This window comes from Strix uralensis, chromosome 17 (assembly GCF_047716275.1).
Source record: "Strix uralensis isolate ZFMK-TIS-50842 chromosome 17, bStrUra1, whole genome shotgun sequence".
Classification (NCBI taxonomy): Eukaryota; Metazoa; Chordata; class Aves; order Strigiformes; family Strigidae; genus Strix; species Strix uralensis.
The window spans coordinates 12,541,920-12,569,831 of NC_133988.1; the positions used below are offsets into that span (position 1 = coordinate 12,541,920).

General features: G+C 37.4%; 1 protein-coding gene across 2 annotated transcripts in view; it reads right to left on the reverse strand.

The window, feature by feature from the left end:
- Nucleotides 1-27,912, reverse strand: part of GLT1D1 (glycosyltransferase 1 domain containing 1) — a 68,714-nt gene extending 40,802 nt beyond the window's left edge. For both annotated transcript variants that reach the window (XM_074887193.1, XM_074887192.1), the window contains exons 1-6: nt 27,736-27,912; nt 19,825-19,973; nt 17,083-17,188; nt 11,645-11,696; nt 6,250-6,286; nt 5,018-5,074 (exon numbers count right to left, since the gene is read on the reverse strand). In XM_074887193.1, coding sequence (XP_074743294.1) covers nt 5,018-5,074; nt 6,250-6,286; nt 11,645-11,696; nt 17,083-17,188; nt 19,825-19,973; nt 27,736-27,803 — 469 coding nt within the window. In that variant the 5' untranslated portion in view covers nt 27,804-27,912. The remainder of the gene's footprint in view (nt 1-5,017; nt 5,075-6,249; nt 6,287-11,644; nt 11,697-17,082; nt 17,189-19,824; nt 19,974-27,735) is intronic.

Genomic DNA, 27,912 nt, shown 5'->3' on the forward strand with positions numbered 1-27,912 from the left:
ACTGTGTAACTGTTTGTCACATCAACTATTTTACTATGATAGTTTACACTTCAGCCTTTATAAAAATCTGTACTTAGATGCCAGGATAGCAAAACATGAACACAGACAGCTAACACAAAAGCCTAAATAATTTCTGAAGCATTATTAAGGACATTGTCTTTCTAAGAAAGGCAAGAACAAGTAGAAGTGTTATCTAAACAGATCTTGAAGGAGCAGATGCATTTAACTCCACCCCTCTTAGGTACTATCAGGTAAAAATATGTAGTAATCATAGACGTACAGTAAAAATAAATACATTACTGTAAATTTTTAATCTTACTGAAAAGCTGTAGGCCTCTAAGTGAATGAGTAATATCAAGCATTAGCTTGCTGAGAGATAAAGAAGCCGTTTGAGAGAACATGTTAAGTGAGCAATTTTCTCACCACTTGCTCAAAAAAAGAAAATAAAAATATTTTTCTTATTTAAAAGTCTTTACCGTGCTTTTGTAGGGTGTTTTCAAAATCTCTAGAGAGGAGACAAATATAAAAAGGAACAATGTGATCTTTCATTCTAAGTTATTATTTTGGACCTGAACCAACAACCTCAGAAAGCCAAAATTCTTAAAATGTGTTAATTCCTTTGCAGCTTAAAATCCAATTTGTACTAGAGGTTAAGTATATTTTATCAAGTATATCAATATTGGACTTACAGGTTATAATTTAGGATACAAAGATTGCCTAGTCACATAAAAAACACAGTCTGCAGTACAAACATTTCTTACTAAGTCAAGGATGATCAAAGATTTTAAGATTAATTTTCCAGCCCCTGATTTCAAGTTCACTGTTGTGTTCTATGGACCTTTAGAGAACAATACCAAGTCCATATTATTTGGGCTTAGTCATCCATTTTGGGTTTTGTTCAGAAACAAAATCTAAGCCATGACAAGGTGGTGAGGGTGAATAACCTTTCTCATTTTCCTTTCTGTTCACTTTGAACCACAGCAGGTCTTTTACTCCTCTTGAAGACTGTTCATCTATCCATCTCCTATGCATCTGAAAGTATTAACTGATCTCCTGGAAAAGGAAATCCATAGATTCATTGCTGAGATGTCAGTCTCTGAGATGGTTATTTTATTTTCTTGAGTTTGAAACATAGATAAATTTGTCCAACTCTGGCATGTATTTTTGATACTTTGATTCTTTCAATTCATAGTTATTCTTGAAGTTCACCTCCCTACACACAGCAGAAATATCATACATCAGCTCTTTAAGTCTCTTGGCACCAAGAGTTTGAGTATGTGTCTCTTTCACAAGTCAGCTATTGAGAACAAGCTGCTCAGACCAGCCAAGTTTTCCAGCTTGTTTGACATGGTGGTGTCCTACTGCAGCACAGCTTCAACACGCTATCTTACTTTATACTGACTCTGAAGTTCCTTTAATTGAAGGCACTGATGACAGAACTTCAACAATTATTAGCTCAGTTAGGCCTTATTTCAGCAACATACTTAACCATCTGCAGATCTCAAACATTTATTAATGTTTTATGAAGTTGAGCTTTTATTTTACAAAGCAATTTCTTAGAAATTAAGGGGAAGTGGAGGTAATAGCTATATCCAAAGTGTTTATACTGCTGTTCACATTCAATGGTGAACAATTGCTAGAGTTGCTGATATGTTTGTGAAGACAACAGAAGTTAAATGAACCTGTTAACTTCCAGGGACAGGCTACTAATCCAGAAAAATCAGACTGCAAAATTCTCCAGCAGTCCTTTCCTCCCCTATTTCTCATTATTTCTAACAGATCAGACAATAAAAAAACTATGCTTTCAGATCTGTTGGGGAACACAGTTTACTGCTGCTATCATATCATTATTTCTATGGTCAGCTATATATCTGCACAAACTTTCACTATGTAATTTTTCTTATGTGGGTCTTTTTTCCAGCGTAGCTTTAGGAAAATATAATGCTTCTGTAAAACCCTGTCTGTGTCATGACAGGTTATGTAAACTTCTCAAACTCTGAAAATAACCATGCTATGAAGCTGAAATTATCTGAGAGTAGAAAAATCAAACTACAAAGGTATACTGCATATTTTATTTGATAGTGCAATTAGCATCTGATCCTATGATTCTATGTCACCTCTCAGGAAACCAGTTTTTAGTCTTATCTGTTGGGTAAACAAACTTTCTCAGTTCATTAGTATAGACTTTGTTAGTTATCTACATCTTCTAATCACATGATGTCCAAGTGTTTATCTTACAAGCTTCAGCCACATTCCACTGAAATCAAAAGGAGCCTTTCATCACCGTATGATGACATCAAGCCTGTCTGTGATCCTAAGTAGCTACGCTCCATCCCTGAGCTAAGTTGTTAGAGAAGATCAGTCTCAGTTTTCGCATTTAGACTGCCTCGTCATTTTCTGCCAATCAATTTACAGCAAAAGCCTGAACTTTCATCATCTCTGTCAAGTCTATAGATAGGCATCTAAAATTGCTAACAAAACTGATTATGCTGTATATAGATTCCTGTATTATAAGGTCAGAGAAAAACATTTTGATCATCTGTTCTAACCTCCAGACTGACACAGGCGGTAATACCTCCCTAAATAGTCTAAGTTACTAAATATACTGAAAACATTGTCTTCTTGGAGTCTGTGTTGAAATCTGCACTTGGTTCAGCTTTTTGGTTTGACTACTGTTGCTGACAGTCTCTCATCCACATAAGACAAGCTCTGTGAAGCTGACTGTTAACCAGAATGCAAATTAACTTTAAAAGCTCTTTTTTTGTCGATTTAGCCAATAAATGTTTTAACAGACAGCCACTGAAAATATTGCAGCTAGGAGCTAGCACACTAACACTACACAAACATCACCTCTGCAACTCTCAAGCCTGCTGCTGAGACTATGAAAAAAATACTAATTCCATGATTTTTGTACTGACATGGTATTGCACTCGTAATAACAACAAAAAACCTTTCACAGTACTGCTGCAGTTTGTATAAGGCAATTGTTATTTATGTTAGCGACCCAAACTGCCAAATGAAATGTACAAAAAGCTGGGATTCCTTAGCTTTTGGTTTAGTACCATTTACATTGGAGGCTGGGGAGGTATTCTTCCACAGTAAAATGTATTATTTGATGCATTCTGTCTCTCACAGCTATCATTAAATTATTTTTCAAGCCATTACTTAAAGAGACTATTTATGTACTGGTGTCATATTTAACATGAGTCAAATGTTAAGGTATTTCTATGACTGAAAAAAATCAGTACAAAGAATATTCATAAGAAGTCTGTTCTGTGAAAAAAAGCCTTGAAATATTCTGAAGAGCCTACTTCATTTTAAAGAATAAGTGACAATGTATGGCCTGATCACCAAGGATATTTAACACTTGATGCCTCAAATGTATTATAATCTGCATTGTAGCACATGTGCTGTTTCTTTACATTCAGTCCTGGGAATCCTGAATTTGACAAATGTTCAAGGATACTGCTAAAGATACAGGCAAGAGTTATCTGGAGAAATATTTCCCACAAAAATCATTAAATACCTTTAGACACGGAATAGAACTTCATGAAAAAAAGTCTTTAAAAAAAAAAAAAAAAGATCATAAATGCCATGAGGTGAATGAGTTTGGACAGCTTTATCTGCATAAAAGCTAGGGATCTTTTGAAGTGCACTTCATTGTGCAAGCCTACACTATCAAAATCATATTCTTCTGAGCAAAACTGCCTTCTATTTTTGATAGTTTTCTACTGATTGCTCCAAGTTTAGTAGAATTTTAAACACTTTGAAACTGCAAAAGCCCAGAAAAGCAATTCAGTGGGAACTCCTAATTACTCTGTGGTAAGCACAAAGGTACAGCCAAAAAACCTGCCTCCATGTGCAATATTAAAAGAAGTGGAAATTGCAGGCTGCCACCAGAGATGAACATAGAGACAAGACTGATGAGATAGATGAGATGAAACAGTCATAAAAAACAATACTGAATATTCTGATGCCAGTTTTCAAGTTATTATTTAACAGGCACAGATGTTAGAATCACATTTTACTTTGCTTTTCATGTACATCATGAAATATTTTGCACTTTTGCATTAGTACACATTAGGCAAAAAACTGTCTCTAATATATTAGATGAAATGCAGCTTAGGGGGAGCTTCCCCCTCCTCAATCTGTTGACTGCTCTTTTAATCATAAGATGGTTGGACATGAGATCCAATCAACACTAAGGCTGTGCTAGCAAGTGACAAATCATTTCACTTCAGAAAATTATTAATCTTAGTGGCGCTGTGCTTATGTGCTGTGATTTACTGAGAACAAAATAACCTCACAATGCTCAATTTAAAATTGGACACCGGTTTTGAATAATGGCACTCATTTACTGATGTGATAAAGCAATTGACTAGTGAGGATTCATTTGTAACAGAGGGAACAGCTGTACTATCAGAGATCAGATTGATGAATATAATATTGAAATATTTTTACCACAGTAAAATGCCTACAAATTCTTCTTTTGGGGAAAGGCAGCTGGAGCAATTAAAGCATTGCCAAGATCAGGTGACTTTAAATTAGGTCATCTGCCTTTCATGCCATTACTTTGGTGAAAACAGAGACAGGCTCTAGATCAAGACCAAATAAAACATCAACACTTATTTCCCTTCTTCATCACTTCTTCACCTCACTTGCTCTTCTGCAACAGACATCCACAGTTTCTATCACACAGCTGTAAAGCACAGCATGCTCAGGGGTACTGGTGCTCTGGTCTAACTTACCTTCTAAGGGAGTGACCCATATGTCATGACTATTTTATCTTTTGATGCAATTCAGCCCTGGGCAGACCAGAAATCTGGAAGCAGCCTGGGTAGTTTACTAAACAGACTAATCTGATCAATATTCTGCCTGTATTTAATATTAGAGTTTTTCGGTTTTCCTATCATTGTCATTTTATTACATAATCAGTTAACCTGCACATTCTAAATTTCTTCCATCATTGACATCTACTACAAATAAGCATAGTGAATACAGAAAAAGTGAGTTTTACCTGCATTTTGCAGAAATCTATACCAGTCAAATGTTTCACTGGGTGTAGTCTTAATTCCTGTGTTGAAATAAAAGAGAAACAAGACATGTTTGATTGATCCCTGGATGGCTGAACTATGGTTCTTGAAGTCTTGCCCTAAGAAAACAGTATTTCTGTCAAGCATGCTGAGTTCCATACACAGCTGTTCCCATCTCAAGTTCTTCTCATCCTAGCGTCAGGTTGCCTGCACAATCCTTCAGTAGTCATCAGACACGAAATTCAATGGAAAATTCTGCACAATCACAGAGTGTATGAACTTCTTTAGCAACCCAGGGAATTAAACTCACTTACATCATGCTAAATTTGGCCTTTTAAAATCTACATATAAGATACCATTATCTGAGGGAGCATACTATTCCAAAACAGATAGAGGTCAGCGGAGACCCAAGTCCTTAAGATAAGGCAAAGGAAGTAAATTAAATTTATATCAAAATTAAATATTAATTTTAACTGAATACCAATTTATTTGTTTTGCCTTATGTTAAAGATTATTTTACTAATGAAAACTATTTTAATAATTCTTTATTATTATCTTAGTTAACTATTACCTCACAAGGGGCTTAAATATAGACTAAATATGGGCTCAGCAGACCTCACAATGAGTTATTACAACATAACAGCTTTGAAAATAATTTTATTTTCTTTGAAAGTGGAATATAGAAAATGGAATGAGTTTTGGAACCTGTGGAGTTATTTTTAGATAAATAAAATCAGGAGCTGTAGCTTAAGAGATCACATCTTAAATGCTGAGTTGAGTGTTCCCTAGACTACTCACTTAAGTAATATACTTTGGATTAGATACTTGTTGGGTGTCATTATGCTGGGAACTCAACTTAAATGAATTTAGAGTTTCAGAGAATAATCATTCAGCATCAAAACTTCCATATGCTTTGGAGAAAGCTCAGTGTTACCTTAGGTGTTACCTTATCCTTCAGTTTCCTACTGTAAGGCATCTGGGAAAACTTTTTTTAAAAGCACCAAATGAGCTGAAAATTTAGGCTAAGAGACTGAAATCCTGCCTCAATTAATGTCAATGGCAAAAAGCTGAACTTCAGTGGAGCCAGAACTTCAAACCCCATACCCATTTCAGCAAAATATTTCTGGGGCAAAGAAGGTAGCTACATAAACATACAGGTACCAAATACATGATTCAAATAAATTGAATGCCTTAGTCAATATTTCAAAACTCTCACCTTGCATTTGGACATATATTTTCTTCTTAGCATCTGGCTTTAAAGAGAAGGAGAAGAAAAGTAACTTTCATAGTTCATCATAAAAGGTCTGTTCAATCTTCAAAAAAACCCAAATAGTATAACATAATGCACATTGGTGTAATATTCTTTCAACTATTAAAAATCAAAACTCTCAGACTATTAGAAAGATACATTTAACTTACACCAAAAGCCAAGTCAGTAACGTAAATTACATTTACAATGAACATTTACAGTATCAACGAATCAATTTTGTGATTAACACAATTACCAGGTTAGTACAAACATATTTTTTATCTCTGTGTCCTTTCTCATAATGATTGACCTGCTTATTGCATAAAAAAATAAAGTATTTCCCTAGAATAAAAAGATTTTCAACTACAGAACAGCCCTAGTTCCCAAAAAATGTTAGTCTTGAAAGAAAAATTATAGCTGATTTTGAAACCACAGTCTACATTTATCCATAATAGAATTTTTAAACACATCAGGTATGAAACAAACCCCATTTACCTCTAACCTTTTCAAAAATTGTTGTCAAATATATGTAGACCTGTCTATACAGGAAATCTGGCCAGTACTAGTTATTGCAGAATATTGCCAAATAAAAATTGCATAAGAAATTATTTTAAAGTAGCTATAGTAAAAGAGGTAATTACTACACTTCCAAAGTTACTCTTGACATGCTACTATGCTAGTTCTTTAATTTAGGTGATTAAATAAGCAAGTTCCTATTTCAGTATCTTTCTATAACTCCAACCACAAATTTGTGGAATACATTTTTTTCACGAAAACATCAAAATATTCTTGGGATCTTTCCACACAGAAAAAAAAAAAAAAAAACAAAACCAAAAAAACATCAGCAACAGTCCCCAGCAAACAAGCAGAGTTTTTTGAGCTCAAAGTATTTGTGCAAAGCTTTGTGTTCAGACAATTTCTAGTTGTTCTAGAAGCACTGGCTGCAGTGCCTGTAAAGGAGTAAGCTGAAGAAGGTACGACTCAGCTGGTGTAATCTCCAATAATTTGCCCAATATAACCTTGAACATTTCAGTTTGAAATTATATTCTTTCAAGAATTTCAACTAATGCTATTGCTTAACTTCGCATCATAGTGTCCAGAAACGAACAACCTCTTTAGAGCACCAATCTTTACTTGGTATCTTGAAAGTATCTTGAGTTATCTTGAGAGTAAATCCTGCCTCCTTTTCAGTGCTGATTTCACTACGTAGAGGGGCACAGTCCTAGCAGGCTGCGATTCTCTGACTCACTGACTATTTGCCTGCCATGGCTCTTTCTAAAGTGCAGATGGAAAAAGGACTAGTAGATTGCTCCTCCAACCATTCCACTTCTGAATGGTGGGATACATTGCTGATACACTGCTGAACTCTTCAAGCTAAATATTGCTATGCAGCCTTGCCTCTTAATGGAGAAAGCTGTTAGAATAATGTAGCCAGAGTTAACCAAGGCAGAGCATCATGTATACCAGTGCATCATGTCACGCTGCACATCACTTTTCCTTCTCCTCTCCCCCCTCCCTCCCCATCCTTAGCAGACTGTAAAATCACACCTGCAGAATAATGACTTGAAGGCAGGAAGAGAACTTGCATTAGGAGAACAAGCATTAATGCAGAAACAAACTGTTAAGCAACCAATTCCTGAACCAGTCAGCTCAGGAAAAAAGATGCCAAGGAAGTGATTTTTTTTTTTTTTCTTTTTTACATGCAAAGATTTTGTTTTTCCTCCATCACTCCTATGTGACTGCCCCGCCAGTCCACTGCCCAGTCATAACAGTCTATTTTAGTTATTAAAAATGAACTGGAAAAAGAAATGGACAGAAAATAGTGAACAGTCATCAGCAAGGCGTTCACAGATGGGAAGGAGCCCGTTTCTGAGAATCAGAGTGCATTAACTAAGTCACAAAAACTACATGAACAAGCAGCAAATCCACACATAAATGAAATGGAGGAAAAATAAAACTGTTTACACTACAGTGGGAGACTAAGGATATTGTATGGACTTTATCTTTCAAAAGCTATATGAACTTCTGTGTTCAAGCATTTAAAAATAAGAAAAATTGGTTTAATAGGTTATTTTATTACTTAACATTTCTTGGTCCTTCTCTTACCTATGAAAAATTAGCATTTTAAATTATATTGGATCTTCCAATCCTAAAAAAAGTCTTGTAAACAATGGAGACAGCATTGCAAGCTGGAGGCCAAGTTCAGAATTTAAATTTGCAGGACAAGTGGGACAGCTGAAATTCAGTGCTAAGACACGGATGCAGCAAAATAGAAGGTGGAAAAAAGCAGATGTGGCAGAGGGCAGCTTAAGCCAGCCTTGCCTCCATAGCTGCATAGTTCTGCCTCTGGTGGGTGAAGATAGGCTTTTAGTTCCCTAAAACCACTAAGTTTCAAAAATAAGCTTAAGTTAAGCATCTGGTTTCATGCTCTGCTGGACCTTTAACATAATCCTGCCAGGGCTTGGGTCATCAAGAAGAAAATAGCAGGAGTACTGTGTAACAGGGCATACAGATGTCTTCACACTTTATAGATCAATTTTCTGTTATGTTCTTTATTTTATATGGTCTTGAGGAGAATGGGAAAATGAAATTGAATGCTAATAAAACCGGCTTAGGTAATTCTTATGCACCAGTTTTATACTACTGAAATAAAACACTGACCATAAGCACAAGATCTTTTACAGTATTTCAACCTCACTCGGAATACAGATTATTACAAATGCCGCATTACGTACTTCATAATTAAAGATAATTTATCCAATGTAATAGAAAAGAATTTGTTGGAAGATACAGCCCTTGAGCACAGTCCAATTGCTTACATGTTCATAATTTAAAAACTTAACTGACTGTCTAATTAATAAAGCACACATTAGAGGAATAACTCAGGTCACATTAGAGTTAATATGTAAAAAGTGTTAATATTCTGTGACCTAGGTATGGAAAGATGTATTCATATTCTTCACTGTTTAAAAGTAAATGTGTCACATTTGCTTTTACCCTTTATATGAAGATACAGTGGGGAAACAGAACTCAAAACCCCAGCATTTAACACACAGGCCAGCAGGTGGTATTTCAGTTTAGGACTTGACAGAGTTGCCTCCAACTCACTGTCTGCCACGGACCTTCTCCAAAATACTGAGTGAGTCTTATAGACCTGGAGTACAAAGGTGATTAGTCAAAGTTAAATAGTTAAAAACATTTGAGGTGCTGATTTCAACAGGATTTCAAAGTTCAACTTTGTTTTTCCTCCTTATACTCTCTTACTTTTGTCTTTTTCTTGCATAAGATCTATGACAGAAGCTGTGCCCTTTCATGTTTACCCATCATGAAGTTCATTCATAGAATCACAGAATCACAGAATGGTTTGGGTTGGAAGCGACCTTAAAGATCACCTAGTTCCAACCCCCTGCCATGGGCAGGGACACCTTCCACTAGCCCAGGTTGCTCAAAGCCCCGTCCAACCTGGCCTTGAACACTGCCAGGGAGGGGGCAGCCACAGCTTCTCTGGGCAACCTGTGCCAGTGTCTCACCACCCTCACAGGGAAGAATTTCTTCCTTATATCTAATCTAAATCTGCCCTCTGTCAGTTTAAAACCATTCCCCCTCGTCCTATCCCTAAACCCCCTGATCAAGAGTCCCTCCCCAGCTTTCCTGTAGCCCCTTTAAGCCCTGGGAGGCCGCTCTAAGGTCTCCCCAGAGCCTTCTCTTCTCCAGCTGAACACCCCCAGCTCTCTCAGCCCGTCCTCACAGGGGAGGTGCTCCAGCCCCCCAAGCATCTTCGTGGCCTCCTCTGGACCTGCTCTAACACAACCATGTCCATTATAGTAACTATTAAAAGCAAGTTGTATTTGTAACATAAATATCAGCTCCTATGTCTGCTCATGTATACTTTTAATGCAAATAGATTTTTAAAAAAATCAATTCATGCTGAAACAAAGTATTGAATATTACATTGTTCTGTTGTGCAAGCTCCACCTCTAAGTGACTTTTTTCGGCAAGGGTATATTAATGATCATATTATGATGCAAATTAGAACTGAAGAGATACCAAGCAGTTAGTTCCTACTTCTTGTATTTACTGTTCAACTTCAGTTGATGTTTCACAAGATGAGGTGAGTGGAGCTAACAGCTTACTGCAGCTGGAAGAGGGTGGTCCTGCTTTGGTCTTTTTACCCCAGTATGTTCCCCCTTACTGTCCACCAAAAAGTTACTGCTTACCTTTCACTGGATCTGGTGCTCAGTGAAGCTCTCCGTAATCCAGTACAAGTCTTTAGCCAACAAGTTAGTTGGAAAGCTCACCTTGCACAGAAAATCAGCTGGACTAATAAGCTAGATCAGCAAGCCCTGCTGCCCGGTGTAGAGCTTTTCACAGGTTATCAGTGCAGCCTGACACTATTCAAAAGCACTCCTTGTACTCAGATGACTGGCAGCTCTTTATTGTCTTACTCTGCTCTTCAGAAACCAGGATTGAGGACTGTCTGCTTCAAGAATTTGTCTCAATTTTCTCCACTGGCAGTCTGCCATCAGCTCAACCACATAAGGGTGAAAATGTTGACCCAGTCTATTTTGAAACAGAAGCATCAGATACTAAAAAAAATTGCACTGAATGTCTGAAGTAGACTTTCAATACAGCAAATGCAATGGTACCTACTAAATGAAGCAATCATTATTACCGCCAGTTCTAAATAATCTCCTTAAAATACACTGCCAAATACATTTAACCACTATACTGTTTGAAGAAAATAATTTTATTCAGTATTTTTCCATATATCATTCAGCACAGTGTGTTTCGTTTTATTTTCAGAAGGAGAGATGAGTTTTAAGGAAGTTAAGTGCTATTTATGAGCTACATATCCCTCAAGGCCCGGTCAACAGGGCTGTATATAACATATTGCTGGGCTTAGCATAACTACAATTCTAGCTCTGCAGTTCACCTTAAGAAGTTCATTCTACTTCCAGTGTTGACAAAAAAAATATTTTCAAGTTATTCTTCCAAATTCTTTATTTTAAGTAAAGCTGTTTAGTGGAATTTTGGCAACATAAAGTTTATTAAATGATGCAAAAAGAAACAATATATGCATATGGCATCAGGAGAGACTTGATAACAACAGCAATGATTAGTTTTAAATGTTACAGAGAAATGCTTCCTAAACTGCTGTATACTCTTTTCAAATACTAAATAGCTTTTAAATGCCAGATCTATTTGACCTGTCGAAGTACAAAAATGTGAAATGCTTTCTCTGAAAGAAAAAACAGGAATAGAGAATATGAAGATTATTACAATTCTCTAGCATTATCTGGAAAACATTTTAGGAGAATGCATAGTTCATAATACTATAAGCATCACCATCATGTAGACATACCCACTCCGCTGCTGCCAGTTCCTTCATTTTCATTGTGAAAGCCACTGCAAACCTAGTTAAATGGATAAAAATAGCTGGGATCATCTGCTTAAAGTGTTTAAACATAAAAACAGGAAAGTACTTCAGAAAAAAAGTCTTTATAAGAACAAACAGAAGAAGCTTATAAAAATTATTATAGATGGAAAGACAGAAAGCAGGCTTTCTATTTGTTTTACCAGAAGATACTGGTAAAACAAATGGTATCTCTTCAGGCTTTACAACTTAGAGCTCTTGGGGAGTTAAAAGTGAGAATTTCTTAAAGTAAGAGAAAAGCCAAATAATGTGAACACGCCCCAGTTTATCTAGATATACAGCTGCAGTAGTGAGTTATCATTTCCTGTTTCTACATCATTGCAAGTTGCAACAGCCCCCTTCACAACCAGAAGGCTTAAGAAGGGATCTTAAGCCCAGTTAGTTTCATACTATTGTTATTTGACAATACCCAGTCCCACTACTTGCAACTCCTTGCAACTGAGTTTAATTCAAATGAGCAGATAGATTTTTTTAAACCTTTCCCCAGTGCTGTCTCCTTACTTCTAAGTAGTCAAAGCTGTCAATGAGAAACAAACATCTGAGCAACCAAAATGCCTTCAGGAAAAATATCAGAATTAAATAAACTAAAAAAGAAGAAAGATGATCCAGTGACTGGGCTTCAGCTCTGGAATCTCACAGACTTGGGGCATGGCTCTGTAGCTCTGAATGTTAGGCATCTGCAGTGGAGACGGAATTTGCAGTGCTGAGTTAGACATCTGATATTCCTTTATAATAAACAGGGAAGAATTGGGTGCCCATAAATGAGATTTACCACAGTCATTGTTTCAGGCAAAGAGACTGTTTCACACTAGCCAGACTAATACTGATAGAAGGGCAGTTTGATTGTTCTCTGGTTAAGACTTATCTTTGTTATGAAAAGGGCATTTAAATGAATGAACTGTAGAATAGTATATGAACAACATCCACTCCTCCTCTGTATCGTATATAAATCATAACACCAAAGTAAGAACTAGCAAATGGAAGTGTACATGAATAACGGAATGGCTAGGGTTTTCATCTGGGAGGAAGAGAATTCTACTCCCAAACTTACTTCCACTTCTTCCCTCATGGCTTTTTATAACGGCTCATCTGGACTTCTACTTACGTGCCTTTGAGAAATGTAGGTAGTACACTATCATTCTACATAACAGAAGAGTTATGTCAGAGACCATTTAAAAGCAGCATTGATATGAACAGTTTTCATTTTTGGGTGTCTCATTACAGAGAGACTTCAGCCACAGAAGTCCAATTTCTAAACGTATTAGATAAACAAGTTATTCTTATTGGGAGCTTGGTGTAATACCAAGAAATCATATGAGATACTTTTATGGAGCCAGAGTTAATAAAGAATCCCTGTTCAGAACAGATCTTAAGAACATGCTGGGCTTTAATGTAGCTTTTAAGTTGTGATGAAATATAAACACGTGCTTTGACTGTTCTTAAATGGAACTTCAGTGCTAACTGGAACCACAAATGGGACCATTTCTGAAGACTATCAGTCCTGTGGAATAGAAATGTTTGAATGCCTCCTTCATATGAGACACAATGTGTCTACTCAGCAAAATCCCTTTTTTTTTGATTGCTGATATAGATACTGAATATAAACCAGGGGTAATCACATATTACACTTATGACTCAGTGTTTCTTTTTCACAGAATTAATCTAATGTTTCTGTCCTGAGCGAACCCCATGACATCTTAATGCTTAGAGATGATGCACATTGCTAAGTCACAATCAGAACAGTGCTTTTCTATTAGAGATGTTATGTTGTAATTTGAGGACATGAAATCACAATCATTCATTAGAAGTCACATAAATGCTGAATTATAACTCCTATTTTTGTTTGTTGAAACAAACCTTATTCCCATACATTTACTTTGTAGTATCTGCTTTATGGTACTACAATGAATTTCACATATACAACTCGACAGCTTTAAGATTATTAAAGCCTTTGCAAATGCTTGTTTTGTCAAGTTGCACATGCTCCCTTTCCAGGTTTTGCAATTATACTTTCAATACATCACATTAACAAGCAGAAAAAAACTGCTGCTCCTAAGTCTACAAAATACTGTTCAATAGAAAAAAAATACCCTAGAGTAGTACAACCACCATTTAGAGGAATTTGATTAAAAATGAAACACTCATTATAAAGCTAGACAGTGTTCAATACTTTGTTTTATGGAATGTGGTGGTATATTGTACTGGACAAGTAATCTACAATTCATGATACTTTCTGCTTAGAACCTTGCAATCAATAAAGAAAAAAAAAATCAATGTTTCTTTTAATAACTATGCAATGAATAATACTAGTGATAATACTAGAGAAGAGATCCATTCAGAATAACTTATAGAAAAATGAATTACTTTTCCTGTGGCAGAGAAAATATCATGAACTGCATAAGGATGCAGTAATATATTTTGAAACATCATAGGAAATCCAAGCTACTAAAATATAATTCAGGTTCTTAATTATCATTAAAAAAACATTCAGTAAAGCACCTTTTTTGCATGAGCTATATTAGCTATATTTGTGACAGATCATATTTTAAACACAGAACTGAATCAGACGCACTCAGAGATTCTGTTTTTATATACTTTTCATTTTGCACCGTGGTGAAATTTAGCTGACACATTAGATATCTTTTTTCTCTTCTTTCAGATCTGTTTAAAGAATAACTTCTGATTATTTGATAACAAAAGTAAACAACTATATAAATTTTGTCTTGAATGGGGCCTTAAGTTGCTTTTCAACTACAAGTAACACATAAGAACATGCCCTAATGATTTTCCAATGACTGTGATTAAGTGCTGTCTTTAAAATTTGTTTACCTACCACATTTTATAGGGCACTATAGACAGAACAGCATATCTATGCCAGTGTTAAGTTAAATAATAGCTAGAACATACAATGGTATTAGCAAAGATAAAACTACGAGATACAAGCCTGCTGCAGATTTTGTATGCATTTCCTCATTGCTAACATGAACCAAAATCCATACTGCCGTATCTGAACCACTGTAGTTATCTGTCTTAGCTAAAATGCTGTGATGAATGAACAGAGATAGTATCCTGAGCAAGCTCATTCAGCAAGGTATTTAAGCTCTCCTAGAGTAAGCATGCAAGCAGTACCACTGGATTTGATAAGACATTCCAGATGCTTAAATTTTATCTCACCTTGTACACTCGGAGACCCCTTTGCTTCTGCAGAGCTCAATTCTGGAGTGATGACTCTCCAGACTACTCAAATCACCAAAAGCTCAGGCACACTATAGTTCCATGAGGCTGAGTGACCTGCTGTAGCAACTTACTGCCACCAAAAAGACACCCTTCTCGTATCCTTCCCCAAGCTGACTTTTCTTATTAAATAGGGGTAGAAAACTAACCCAGAAAAAAAAAGCCAATTTTACACCATTTAGTGAGTTAAACCTGCTCAGAAAGCAGTCCAATCCTGGCACAAGGAAGGGTGCATCACACAGCCACAAGCAAGAGGAAGGAGAAGGAGAGGAAGGAGAAGGAGAGGAAGGAGAAGGAGAGGAAGGAGAAGGAGAGGAAGGAGAAGGAGAGGAAGAGAGGTAGCAATAGAGCCATCCCTACCATCAGTGAGCTATTACGCTGGCTACACATAAAGTGACAACCTTAGCCTCTATCTTGATAAAACTTAAACTATCTATTAAATTAATTTCATCCACTGGAAGTTTTACATACATAAAATGCTTTTGTTTCCAATAAGAAAAGGGCTTCCTGGCCTACCACGGACATGATCAAACACTGTTGAAGTAAACCTTCAGATCATGCAGAAGGAACCTTCTTTTCTGGGGATGTTGAAACAATGAGAAATGCTGCAGAAACCTTTTTTGGTTTTTAGTAATTTCCTCTGATTTCTGATCAGTTCTTGAACTACATTTATTGACTACACTGACATGTCACTAGAACTTTTCTGGACTTTGAAACACCCTTGTGAATTCACCTGAAAAATTAAGAGAATTTGCTTAAAGACTTTTTTCCATCTCTGCTTCTTTGTTCATGTACCTAGAGAAATGATCACATTAGCAGGAAAAAAAGAACAAAAGCTCTTTATACTTGAGTCACCTGCTTTTCAATCAAGCACTCTGTCAACAAGCTAAATGCGAGGCCTCTCAGAACAGGTTTGATGGTTTGATTCTGTCATGCAACAGGACAAATGCCAAGTATTTTCAGTTGTCGTCTCACTTAAGTCAAACTGCTGGGCACTTTGGTCTGTATGTGCAGATAGCACTTAATGCATAAAATATATTAGTTCCAATACAGAATATTTTATATATTTGAATATATGTAACATAAACCAGAATTTACTAATAAACAGAGGTTTAAAAAAAAAACCAACAACCTGCAGCAACATTTAGCACTTCTGGCACAGGGCCTTGGCAAACGGGGTCCAACCTTGTTTATGCTAATAATATTACTTTGATAAGATTTAATGAGAATATTCATACCTCCACTACTAACAAAGATTTGCTATTTAAATAATCATACCTCCACCACTAACTCACCATTAGCCACCTCCACTATGAAAGATTCACTACTTAAATACCAAATATCAGTCATTTTGTGGACAGTATAGTTCTGTACAAATGGGAACTGTATGGATATTGTTGGAGATACTTAGATGTGCATTTCTTTACCTAAATCTCTGCAAATATAAACAGTCTAAAATAATTTTGATAAGAAATTAAAACTTGATTGCATAAAACTATGTCCATTACAAACACATCAAATAAACCACAGTCAAATTGCTACAGTCCACAGTTATACTAACCATCAAAGGCTGTCTTTATGACGTCTACCCATAAAGCAGACTACTCTACAGAGCAATACGCTGCCAAATACCAGGTTAAGTATTCTTGCTATTATTCTTCTCATTTCTTCTGCCTGCCTTAGAATTTTATATCCTCATCAGATGCATAGTTCTATTATTCTAGAAAATAGTTATGATTCAGTAGACCAGGCACAGGGTTAGTTAGCAAGAGCACAGATTTCATTAGCTTTTAATGCGATTTGAGTCTTTTTGAAAATTCACAGCCCAAGAGACCAAGTTTCAGCACTACCTCTGCCAACTCTTACATGGACAAATGTGATGAAAGGATTGTAACAGGAAATATAAAATGAATAGACTGCATACAGACTATATTCTATGAAGAAACTGTTCTACTTCCATCACTGAATCATAAAATAAGATTTAGAGATCATAGGGGTTTCCAGTAGTTTATCCTTTGTCAGCTGGCCTACACATCTCCCAGTGATTCCAAGCATTTATGGAACATTCCTAAAAGATCTGCCATTAACAAAAATGCAATTTCCTGTCATAAACCTTCCACACATGCTTTTACCTGGCTTCTCCTAGAACTGCTCCCATTACCCGATGTTTCTCTTCACATTTGACATCTTCATTTACATCTGTCCCACCAAAGATGATTCCAAAAGGAATTCTGCTACCTGTAAAGCAATGACTACGATGAGAAGTTGGTTAACATGTCAAGGTAATGACTAGAAGGGGACATTAAGAATGAGAAAGTATATTGATAATACTGTATCATATATGTAAGCAAAAGCCTTTGGAGAAGAAACTGGGGGAAACTTGAATTTTTATGATTTTGGCACTGAAAAATCCCATACAATAACTATGCACTTTCACAGTATGTCAGCCTGTTGTGTAGCTATGAGATTTTTCTCTGCCTTTTTACATGCTTAGTAAAAACAATTAATTAGTTTCTACACTTGGCAGCCCACCAAACAGCATATATATTTTAAATGTTATTCACATTTTAATAAGATGCAGTATTGCAAAGTTTGGTTCCAGGTGTCTAGCCTCAGCCACTCATTCACTGCCTCCTCAAGCATTCCAATGCAGTGGTTTGGGTGACCATCCAGCAAAGTTGGTTACTGAAATTATTATTATTTTTTAAATACTGACTTCTGAAGCTGATTTTACTGCTACAAAAAATGTAGATGAAGCCACACCATTGGAAAACGTCACCGAATTAAATAAGGCAGTATGTGCAAACCTGCAATAAAACCACTGTTTTAACTAATTTCATTCCAAGTCATGGATCTATGTTTGTAATTGGTTGTTCCAACACCTTCTATGATCACCCAAGTTATGAAAGTTGTTTTAGGATGCCTTACAGTGCTCAGAACAGTAAGAGTAGAGGAAGGCGTGTTGGCTGTGGGATAGTCTGTGCACAAGACCTTATGAACATTCAAATTTTACAGTATTGATAAAATCATACATATCCTAGTGGTGTCTGCACGCTGGTAAAAGCCCAGTTTTGATATGCAACATCAGAATAAATTAATATTTGCGTAAGGGTAAAGCCACCAAAACAGGCTAGTGTAGCACTTCTATGCTGACAGCAGATAGACTCACATGGACAAGGCCAAATACTACTTAAGATGAAAAGACAAAAGCCAATAGTAGTGCAAGATTCCTTTCTAACAGTATTTCTTTTCTTGGAGTCAGGTTATTTTTAGTCACTGACAAGTTACCAGCAATGTTCTCCCCTTAAACTAATCAAGATAGCAGACAATAATGTTTACTGTTGATTGTTTCAGCACTGAAACCAATTAAGTGGTCAGTTTTACACCACATTAAGCTAACAAGTAACAACCTCATGATGGCTAATTACTACATGGAGAGCATAGTTTTAATTTCCAAATGGGACTGCAGTTTTGCAAAAGAAACAGTCTCCAGTAAGACAGTCTACAAAACCTGTCATTAAGGTGACCGATTTTGTGGATTTTGCAGATTTCTGTTAGCTGTAACAGATGAAGCCAAGGTTTCCTTCTGACTGTGAACAAGAATATTGCCATTACACACTGTGTATCAAGGAAGGCAGAAAATACGCTTTGTTTTTTCCTTTTTGCTATTGGATGGAAGGGGAGAGGGATCAAAGACTCAGTAGACAACACTGTCCTCAGCGCTGGACCAATGAGCGGGGCACTGGAGGTTGCTGTGTTGATGTTCTTCCTTTTGAGAGATAATATAACTGACCTTGAATGTTCATCGTTGTGAAAACTATTGGCGACACTTTCTATAGCTAACCACAGTGTCTTAGGGAGTGGGGGGAAATGATAGGTTAAATTCAGTGAATTCTCATAATTAAAATTCATGGTTAAAACCAAGGAAATAAAAAAATCTTAAAGCAAATGGGGAACGAAATAAATATGTTGATAAAGATAGAAAACATACTGTTTCACATTTATATTTAAAAATTGAGCTGTAAGATAAGGATTTATTAGCATTGCTAATTTCCTCATTACTAAATGAAAGAACAAACAAAAAGCATGCCAGACATAATAATTCAGGCTTTCTGAAAACCCACCAGCACAAATTGCAGGGGGGGGGGCGGCTTCTGAAGTCTGAAAACTAGCACAACACAACTTATACTGAGATCTGATGGAAGTATCAAATTATGTGTCTTTGTCCAAGTGAATAGATTTGTACAATATAAAGGTGATCTCAAAACTGGATACACACTTGCAATTTCAATAGGTGACAGTGTCTGCAATTTTGAAAGCCAGTGCTTCTAGTGTATCATTAATGGCAGGCTAAAATTTTGTTCTACATGGCTAGATACAATAGAAAATTTTATTATTTGTCTGATAACATCCTGTCTCCTACAGTTTAGCTGGCATGAACGACATCTCAAAGTTATTTCATGTCCAAAAAACCCTGACTCATTTTTGAGCAGAAAAATCAAATTAGCCTCTGCTTTCTTCTATTTGACCTCAGCTATACTTAGCCAAGCCATTGTCCTCTGAAAGAACACATTCGCTGAAAGTATCTTAATGTTAATATAATGCTCTTATCTTAATGTAGTTAAAGTACTTAATTATGAAATGCACTATGTGCTTTAAAAGTACATTTATTTAGTTCTCTGCTCTCTGGATCAGATCTCCCACAGAGAAAGATTTTCAGCATTTCTGAACAGTTGTTGAAGTGGATAAACAGAATAACTACATTATGTGTGGGTTTATACATTTATAGCCATTTATAACTGTTTGTATTCATTCTCTTCCCTTTCAGTATCTTTTTAAGAGGTATTTTTATTGCAAAATAGAAAGAGGATTACCTTGCAGAAGTCTGCCTCCTTTATAAAGATGAATGGCCAGGGCTCCATCAAACTTGTCTCTGGTGGTTAGATTTGCTATTTCAGTTGGACTTTCATACATGAAAGCGTCTTTAAGAACACAGATATGACCTGCGGCACGTAGATGATTCCTTCATTATTGGAACAAGTAGAAAAAGAATTTAAAAAGATACTATTAATGTTGTAGTCACGCCACTATATTAAATAAGTTTAATCAAAATGTTTTTCCTTAATAATTTTTGTTCTGACATTCACCTTTATGCTAATTTTGTTCAAGCAACCATGGAGCTATTTGCAAGGGGCTTTTTTTCCCTGGAAAATATTTGTTACCTTCACCATTATGAAGCCACAGGCACGCTCCCAAGCTACATAATCTGTATCCACTTTAAGCCCCAAACCTACAAAGTATCAACACCACCTGTGGAAATCAGCAGAAGTGAAGTGTGGTCAGGATCTTTCCTGACTGAGCTTCAGCTTAATACGCTGAAAAGACTCCTTTTGAATTGAGTGTGTTAGACCTTGGTTTTAGAGATTCTCAGATACTTCTTCTGGAGAAATGCCACTGAGTGAAGAAAGTACAAATATGTCCAGCTAATCAATGCTATTAAATATACAGAACATGCAAAAAATGAATACATAAATAAAACTGGAGAGTGGAAATTGTATTCCCTTTCTGTTTGATTGTGGGTTTAACTGCTTCTTGTCTTAGTTTCCCATTTGTAAAACAGGCACAGGATAATTGAAGCATAATAAAAAAACTACACAAAAGTAATTACACAAATACTTTCACAGTCTTTTTTAAAAAGCTCAATTACTAAAAAGAAAAAAAAAAACAACAACAAAAACAAACAACAAAGCCTCCCTATTCTACTGTCAGCTTACCCATTCACCTTTATATACAGCGGTTCCTCTTATTAAAACATTGATTCAAAGACTGCCAAAGTCAAGCAGCGGATTGATTACAGGGAGCATTTCGGTGAGCTTTGTTTTAGTCTTTTCTTTTATACTCTAGTCTCATAATTTCTCCCACTGAAACCAGAATCAATTGTCAATATTTTCAATGACATCAGCCAAAAAACATACAGGAGAAAAATCCATGTTTTGCTAGAAACTAGCACACTGTATCTGCTGACATGTAGTGTTACATTTTCAATATTCTAAAAAGACTACAAAATGTTTTCTGCTTATTACATATTGTTCCAGTTGATTTATCTCTCACAGCGTATTAATTGTTCTGGCATTAAAATCCTGCTAACTCAATAGCTTCTTGGATAATGTCAGCTCTTTCCTTTCCTGATCATTTCATATCCTCTCAAGGAATGTAATTTTCTGTCCTGCAGAAGTTAGTCATTACTGCAGAAATTGGTGCTAAAAATGTTGTAAAATGTCTTGAGGCCTTGGAAGGAATGTATTAGCACTATATCAGACAGAGCTCCAACATATGGTGCTGTATTTCTTCTTTATACTAAAAAGAAACTAATTTTACTTTTAACTTCACTGTTTGAAATGAGACCAATAAATTATAATAAGTACTAATAAATAATAAAATACAGCCAGATTGTAAGATCCTTATTTACACTGTTGAGCAATTATTTACATCAGTTGTCCCATGAACTTGTACCAAGTACCTGCTTGCCTTTTGAAAGAGGCTCTCAATTTATATCTAAATAATGATGCCCAAATCTAACAGCTGTGGAAAGAAAATCTCTCGGGCGAATACTTGGGATGCTCGTGCATGCATTCCATAATTTCACAGGTGCTCATTAAATAGTCTAAAAGAATTTTTTCCCATCAGTATTCCAATTACCATAAATCACTATCATGTACAAGCAATATGTTTGCATATTACAATTAATTTGAAAATAACTCTCACAGGACATCAGGAATCAAGAAACTCAGCTAGGAATTTCGATCTAAAGCATCTTTTTTAAAAAAATATGCTAGGAATTAATACTTTTCCTTTCCTCCACAGTTTCCACGGCTCCAAATCTCAGTTGAATGACAGCTGTTTCTGCAGTAAATAGAGGGGGACTCCCTCAAGTGTTCCAAGGCTCAGAAATTGTGGGTTACCTCTATTACTTCAATTTTTTTTCTATACATAATGACTTAGAAGCATGTAAAAAATTTACATACATTTTAAGAAGGAAAAATTACCAAATTATTCCCAGAATAATTCAAATTCCCAGATGTAAAGAGACCTTAATCTCATAAACATACCGTTGAGTTCAATATGATTAGTCACAGACTTCAGATTATGCATAAATAGAAATATATATGTGCGTAGAAGCAGAGTTATTGGGTAGTATTTAAGTACTGAAATTTACAGTGGTATTTTCATATTTTCTAAATGACTTTTCATCTTTATAACCAAAAAAAAGCAGACTATGGTTTTCACACATATGCTGTTATCGAGGAACATGATAAGAGGGTGCTGCAAAGCTACTGCAGGAGATTTTTTCTGAAGGTTGATCTGTCTATGAAGTCACAGATGTCCCTGAATCAAGCCAAGACAGAAGAGATACATTACCCATAGCTTTTCTCCTCCTGGCAACTGTGTATTCACATTATTTTGCCATTTCATAAACAAATACTTTCTGAATGAAAAATAAAAATAAACACATCTCCTGCTGTGTCTGAATCTAAGACAACACTGAAAATGCTAAATCTCAAGGCTACATTTTCTCTCTATCACAGTTTTGTATGTGGTAGATAAATTTCCAAGTAAGTGTCTTAAGAATCAGTAATTACTGCTTGGATCCAGAATTTGCCTTGCTCTGCCATATCCTCCCCTTCCACCAAAACTCTCATGGAAGCCAATGCCACTATTTGGAGAGCCTAATATTTCCAAAACGGAGTTTGGCTGTCAGACTCCAGATTTTGGGTGTTTTGCTAGGAAGTAACAAAACAGGGAAAACTTCAGTCATTCAGAAAGTTTGAAAGATCATTTCTTAGAATACATTATATTAGTCACTGCTTCCATTGTGATATTTATACACATCTCAATATTGGACAAAATATTTCCCAGCCCCACTGACTTTAGTATTCAGTGAATTAATCTTTTTTTGATACACTTTTTACACTCTTTGGAAATCGTCAGGCTTATAAGTGAAACTTCTCATTGTCTGCTCTGGATCTATGCTGCATGCAGAGAGATATTGCTAAAAAGTACAACCCTTTTCTGACATGTTTTCACTTTATAGAAGATTCCTATAGAAAAACATTATTCTCTAGCACAACTCCGAAATACCAGGTGTTGTTTTACAGTGTTTCATTCTTTATTTCCTACATTATTGATCACTACTTCTCACTTATCCTGGCTAGCAGTCTTCCCTCCTTCAACATGAATCTGCGGCTCATAGGTCTTCATATACAGAAACAGTTTTATAGTTCCAAACACAGCACGGCTGAGGCTAAAACACAAGCAAATTAGAAATATGCTAACTTCTAAATATTATCGTTTTGAAACTTGTTTTATTTTCTGTGATGTCTTCCTCTCAAAAACATTTATGTTCTAATTTTCAACTGATATTTCAATGGAATTACTTGCAGACAGAGAATTTCCAAAAGTTTCCTGGTGGGTAGATACACTGACACTTCTTGAACAGCACAAAATAGACTTCATCCAAAAATATTAATTATCTCTTTCCCTAGGCTGTCCATTCTGTAAAGCAGCTATGCATTAACTACTGTTAAATCTATACAGAACAATTCAAAGCCTATTAAGTGAGCAGAGTCACTTCCACTGCCTTTTCTGAAACTTGGCCAGAGCTTGATACTCACAATTCCTACTGAAGTTGATCAAATTACATGAGTTGAAACTGTGCTTGATCATCCGTTTTCTTTGTAAATTATCTTATTTTTTTCATACTTCTTAAAGCAAAGTATTCTTCCTTTTATTTCTCTCTCAAACTTCTCATTTAAACAACACAGGCAAATTGTGTTGGCATGAACAAAGTATGAATAAAATCCACTGTGGATAAGAACAGAAATTAAAAACGTGAGCGAAAACGGGGAGAGAATCCTTCTGTCTCTATGTTCTGAAGTCAGTAACTGTCCTTCGGAAGGACACAGTAACTCTGCAAAGTTTAATCCTGCCTTATAGATAGGTCTAGTCGTGCAAAATGCTTTGGGATGCAAGTGCAGGCCATGTAAATGCATCTCAGTTCCAAAGGTGGAGAATGAACGTCTGCCTTGCAGCTGCCCCGCTCTGGGAACGGCCACGCAAACAACAGCAGGCATTTACCAGCACCTGCGCAACCCGACGGAGGTGAGGTAAAAGACCTCTTATGATCCACCATGAAAAGAACAGGATCTTCTGCTGTATGAGTGCTCTTCTGTGTGATTTTAATGGTAACAGATAGGGTGAGACTAGAAGAAAAATTGGGGCTCAGAATTACTCCAATAAATGTCTAGGCTGAAAAATAATTGTAAAGAGGAATGATAAGCATTATTTAATTTGTGGGTTTAATTCTCTTGCAGTTGATTATGTGGAGATTTATAGAACAGCTATTGCAACTGTCCCATTTCAAATGAGGACTGAAACAATCTCTCCCTCTCCAAAAGATATTTACATATTGACAAAATACTTCATCTAAATCTTTCTAATTAACCAATTAATTCAAGATTTCAGTTCCTCCTTACTACCAAGTAATAAAAGATGAACGGAACATTTTAAGAGGTAGAGAAGACTCATTTATTTTCTCTCCTAACACCCTCTTTGATCTCATTTCTAAGGCTGAAGAATGGCAGTCTAACCAAAGACTTTTACTTAGTGTTTTATTCTCTACTCATTGCTCATATTTTTTAAGGTGATTAAAGATTATGCACACCAATATGAATAAAGCCCACAGCACATTCATTATATCACTTGTTTTAGCAAGCTGATTTCTAGCCAAATTAGATTCTGCTATCTTTGTCAGCAGTTACTTTAAACTCAGGAAATGAATCTCTTATTTATGAAAAGATGAAGCAGTTACAGAAACAGCTGTAATATAAACATAGTATACCCAGCGATATTAAGCCATAAAATTAATCTATGCTGGCAAGTGTCCAACCTGGAGACAATTTCATTGTTTCATTTATACTTAAGCAAAAGTTGCCATGGTTCAATATAAAAAAAAGATGTAACAAGTAAATTTGTAAGCATGAACGCAGATACAACTGAAACCAAATATTAATTGGAATATATATTTGCTGTGTATTAACACATAGGCTACAAAGGTTACCTATGCACTTAACCTCAGGTATGGCAAATTAGTGCGAGAAGTGACATGCTCAAGCCTTTGGCCATACATGTAGACTTTTTTTTTTTTTTAATGGCATAAAGTCTTAAGAAAACCAGTATTAGATGGAAGTATCTGTGTAGGATGGTTTTAGTGATACCTGTCACCTATCTAGCCTTTTAGTCAGGCAGATGGATTTAACTGCTAGCTAATACTCTTTACTTATCTTCCTGATCAGACTTTTTTTTCCTAAACAGGCTCATTTATATTATTACTATAAAGAACATGTATGGTAGGTGATAAGATAGCAACTGAACATAAGTTACTGACTCTCACACACTATTTCTGTTAGAATCCTTTATCCACCTTTATTGTGAACATGAATTAAATTGACCTTTCACTCATTATTTTCTTTCTGTTTGAAGGTCTATGTGCATGAGAAAGCAGCATCCACTTTGTATAAGGCATGCCTATAAAGCAACAGGATGCTAAAGCAAGTTGGTGTAACTCTACACAGCTCACTGCAGATGTGTTCACATAGCTACAAATGACTGCATTAACGTGGTAATGTGTTAAACCATCTGTCAACTGAGCTTGTTTCATCTCACCAAGCCTATGCCCTCTTTCATACTAAAACACATTATCTTAGGCTACCATGCACGAGTCACCGCTGGAGAAGGCTAACCAAAATTGCTGGTTACTGTGACTCACAACAAGGCATCTTGCTAAATGTGTCTCGATGCATATGCTCACATGATCACAATCAATCCTAGTGAAGTTAAAAGACAAGTTGAAATAATATATGGACATTTGTTTGTCTGGCTTATTCAGGCTTAGTTTGACTAGAAATAATGTAAAACCTGTTTTCCATCTCTGAATGGCTCCACAGTTTAAATGTTTGTCTGGCTTTCCTCAAAGTTGAAGTGGAAGATGAAGGTAATGAGTATTTAATTTGTAAAGGTAGAAGAAATTATCTTATGGAGGAAGAACGAGCATTGATGCCCTCAAGAATAACTAGTTTTGTATTATTCAGTGAGAGCAAAGGTAAGAGATTAAAGGAAGTGCAGAATGCCATACAAACCACCACACATGAACTCTGTGCTGACACGTACAGGTATAAAAATGTGTTATAAACATAAGAACAGATTTATCTCAATATTTTATTAATAACTATTGTTCTAAAATACAGAAAACTTCATCTTTCTCTGGTTTTTATCTCCATTTGCTCCATATCTTCAATGCCCGGGCGGCTGACATGAGACAGAAGGTATGTTCTACCACTATCTTACACAGTACTAAAAGCCCTGCACAAATCTAAGACAGAACTTGGTATGACACAACTAGTGTGAAAACCTAAACAATGTCAGAGGACTATTTCTATGCATAACATTAGAAGGGGAATAATATGCAGATTAAGGTTGGGGAAAATTTATAATAGCAGAAGGCTATCCTAAGAAACTCATCCTAGGAAAAACAACTTTCAAAGATGACTCTTTGCCAGGTAAGAAGTAACCAAGTCCTTATTTCAGGCCTCAAGAGGACAAAAACATTCAAAAATTGTTTCATTTTTACGGTGACTTTCTATTTTTTATATAAACAAAGCTCACATGCACAGCAAAGCCCTCAGAAATTATGTCAGCCACATCCTTTTTCCCCATGCCAAAGTTAAATGGGGACATTAAGAATATTTATGCAGTTCTGTTAGTCCAAACTATCTCAAAGCACTGCAGATTCATGTCGATAATCCCCATGAGAGCTGCGCATGGAATCCCCACAGCAAGGGCACTACCTGGAGTAGCTCCTGCGCAGCTGCTGCTCTAGGTCGGCTCCTGTACAGCCCCTTATTTCAGAGCTGCCAGAGCCTACTGCTCCTGCACTGACTTCTCACCTTCCTGGGGGTATTTCCACAGCGGGCAGCCCTTAGGAAACCCGCTGCACCACTAACACCGGCTGTGCACGGGCTCTGCGGGGCGGCTGGGGAGGGACCTCTGCTCCCGGCTGGTCAGCCTGGCTCACCCTGCCAGCGCGAACCGCTCCTGTGCCACCAAACTGCCCTGAGGAGAAAGGTCTTTGGTTTGGTTTTGGTGGCCTTTTTTTTTTTTTTTTTTTTTTTTTTGCGGAGGGAACTCCTCGGCTGCCCCTGTCCCTTACGCCCCCGTAGTACGGACAAAGGGGGCCGCGATGCCCAGACAGAGCCGCAGCACGGCCGCAGCGGGGGCGCTGACCCCGGACCCCACAGCCCGCAGGCCGCGGGCTCCCCGGTAAGCGGCGGATCCCCCCCCCCCGCCAGCGCTGCCCGCCAGCCCCGGGGCTCGGCCGCCGGCCCCTCGCACACCCCCGGCGCCAGCCATCCACGCGGCTGAGCGGGGGGAGACACCGCCTCCGTGCGCCAGCGGCGGCAGCGAATGGCGGCCGGACCCCGCCGCCCCCGGCCCCAGCCCCGCCACGGGCCCGCGGCACCGGCCCCCGCCGCCGAGCCCCTCTGCCCGCCGGGGAGGGCTGCGGCGGCCTCGGCGTGAGGCGAGGGCGGGGGGGGCGGCCCCGCCTCCCTGCCGGTGAGCGGGGAGCGCGGGCTGGAGCGGCGGCGGGGATCCCGCGGGGGGAAGGCGGGGAGGCAGGCGGCGGGATGCCCTCGCATAGCATCGCATCGCGGGGCGGGGGGGGCACTTACTGTATCCTGGCCGCCGTGGTCGCGTTGCCGGTCTGCGCCCTGGTACACGCCAGCAAGAGCAGCCTCATAGCGGCCCCTCCTGTCCGCCCGGGCTGCAGCCACCGCCCTGAGGGGCCGCGCTGCGGCCGCCGCCTCCTTCACCTGCCGGCGGCCCGGGCACGGCCCCGCGGCCTCCCG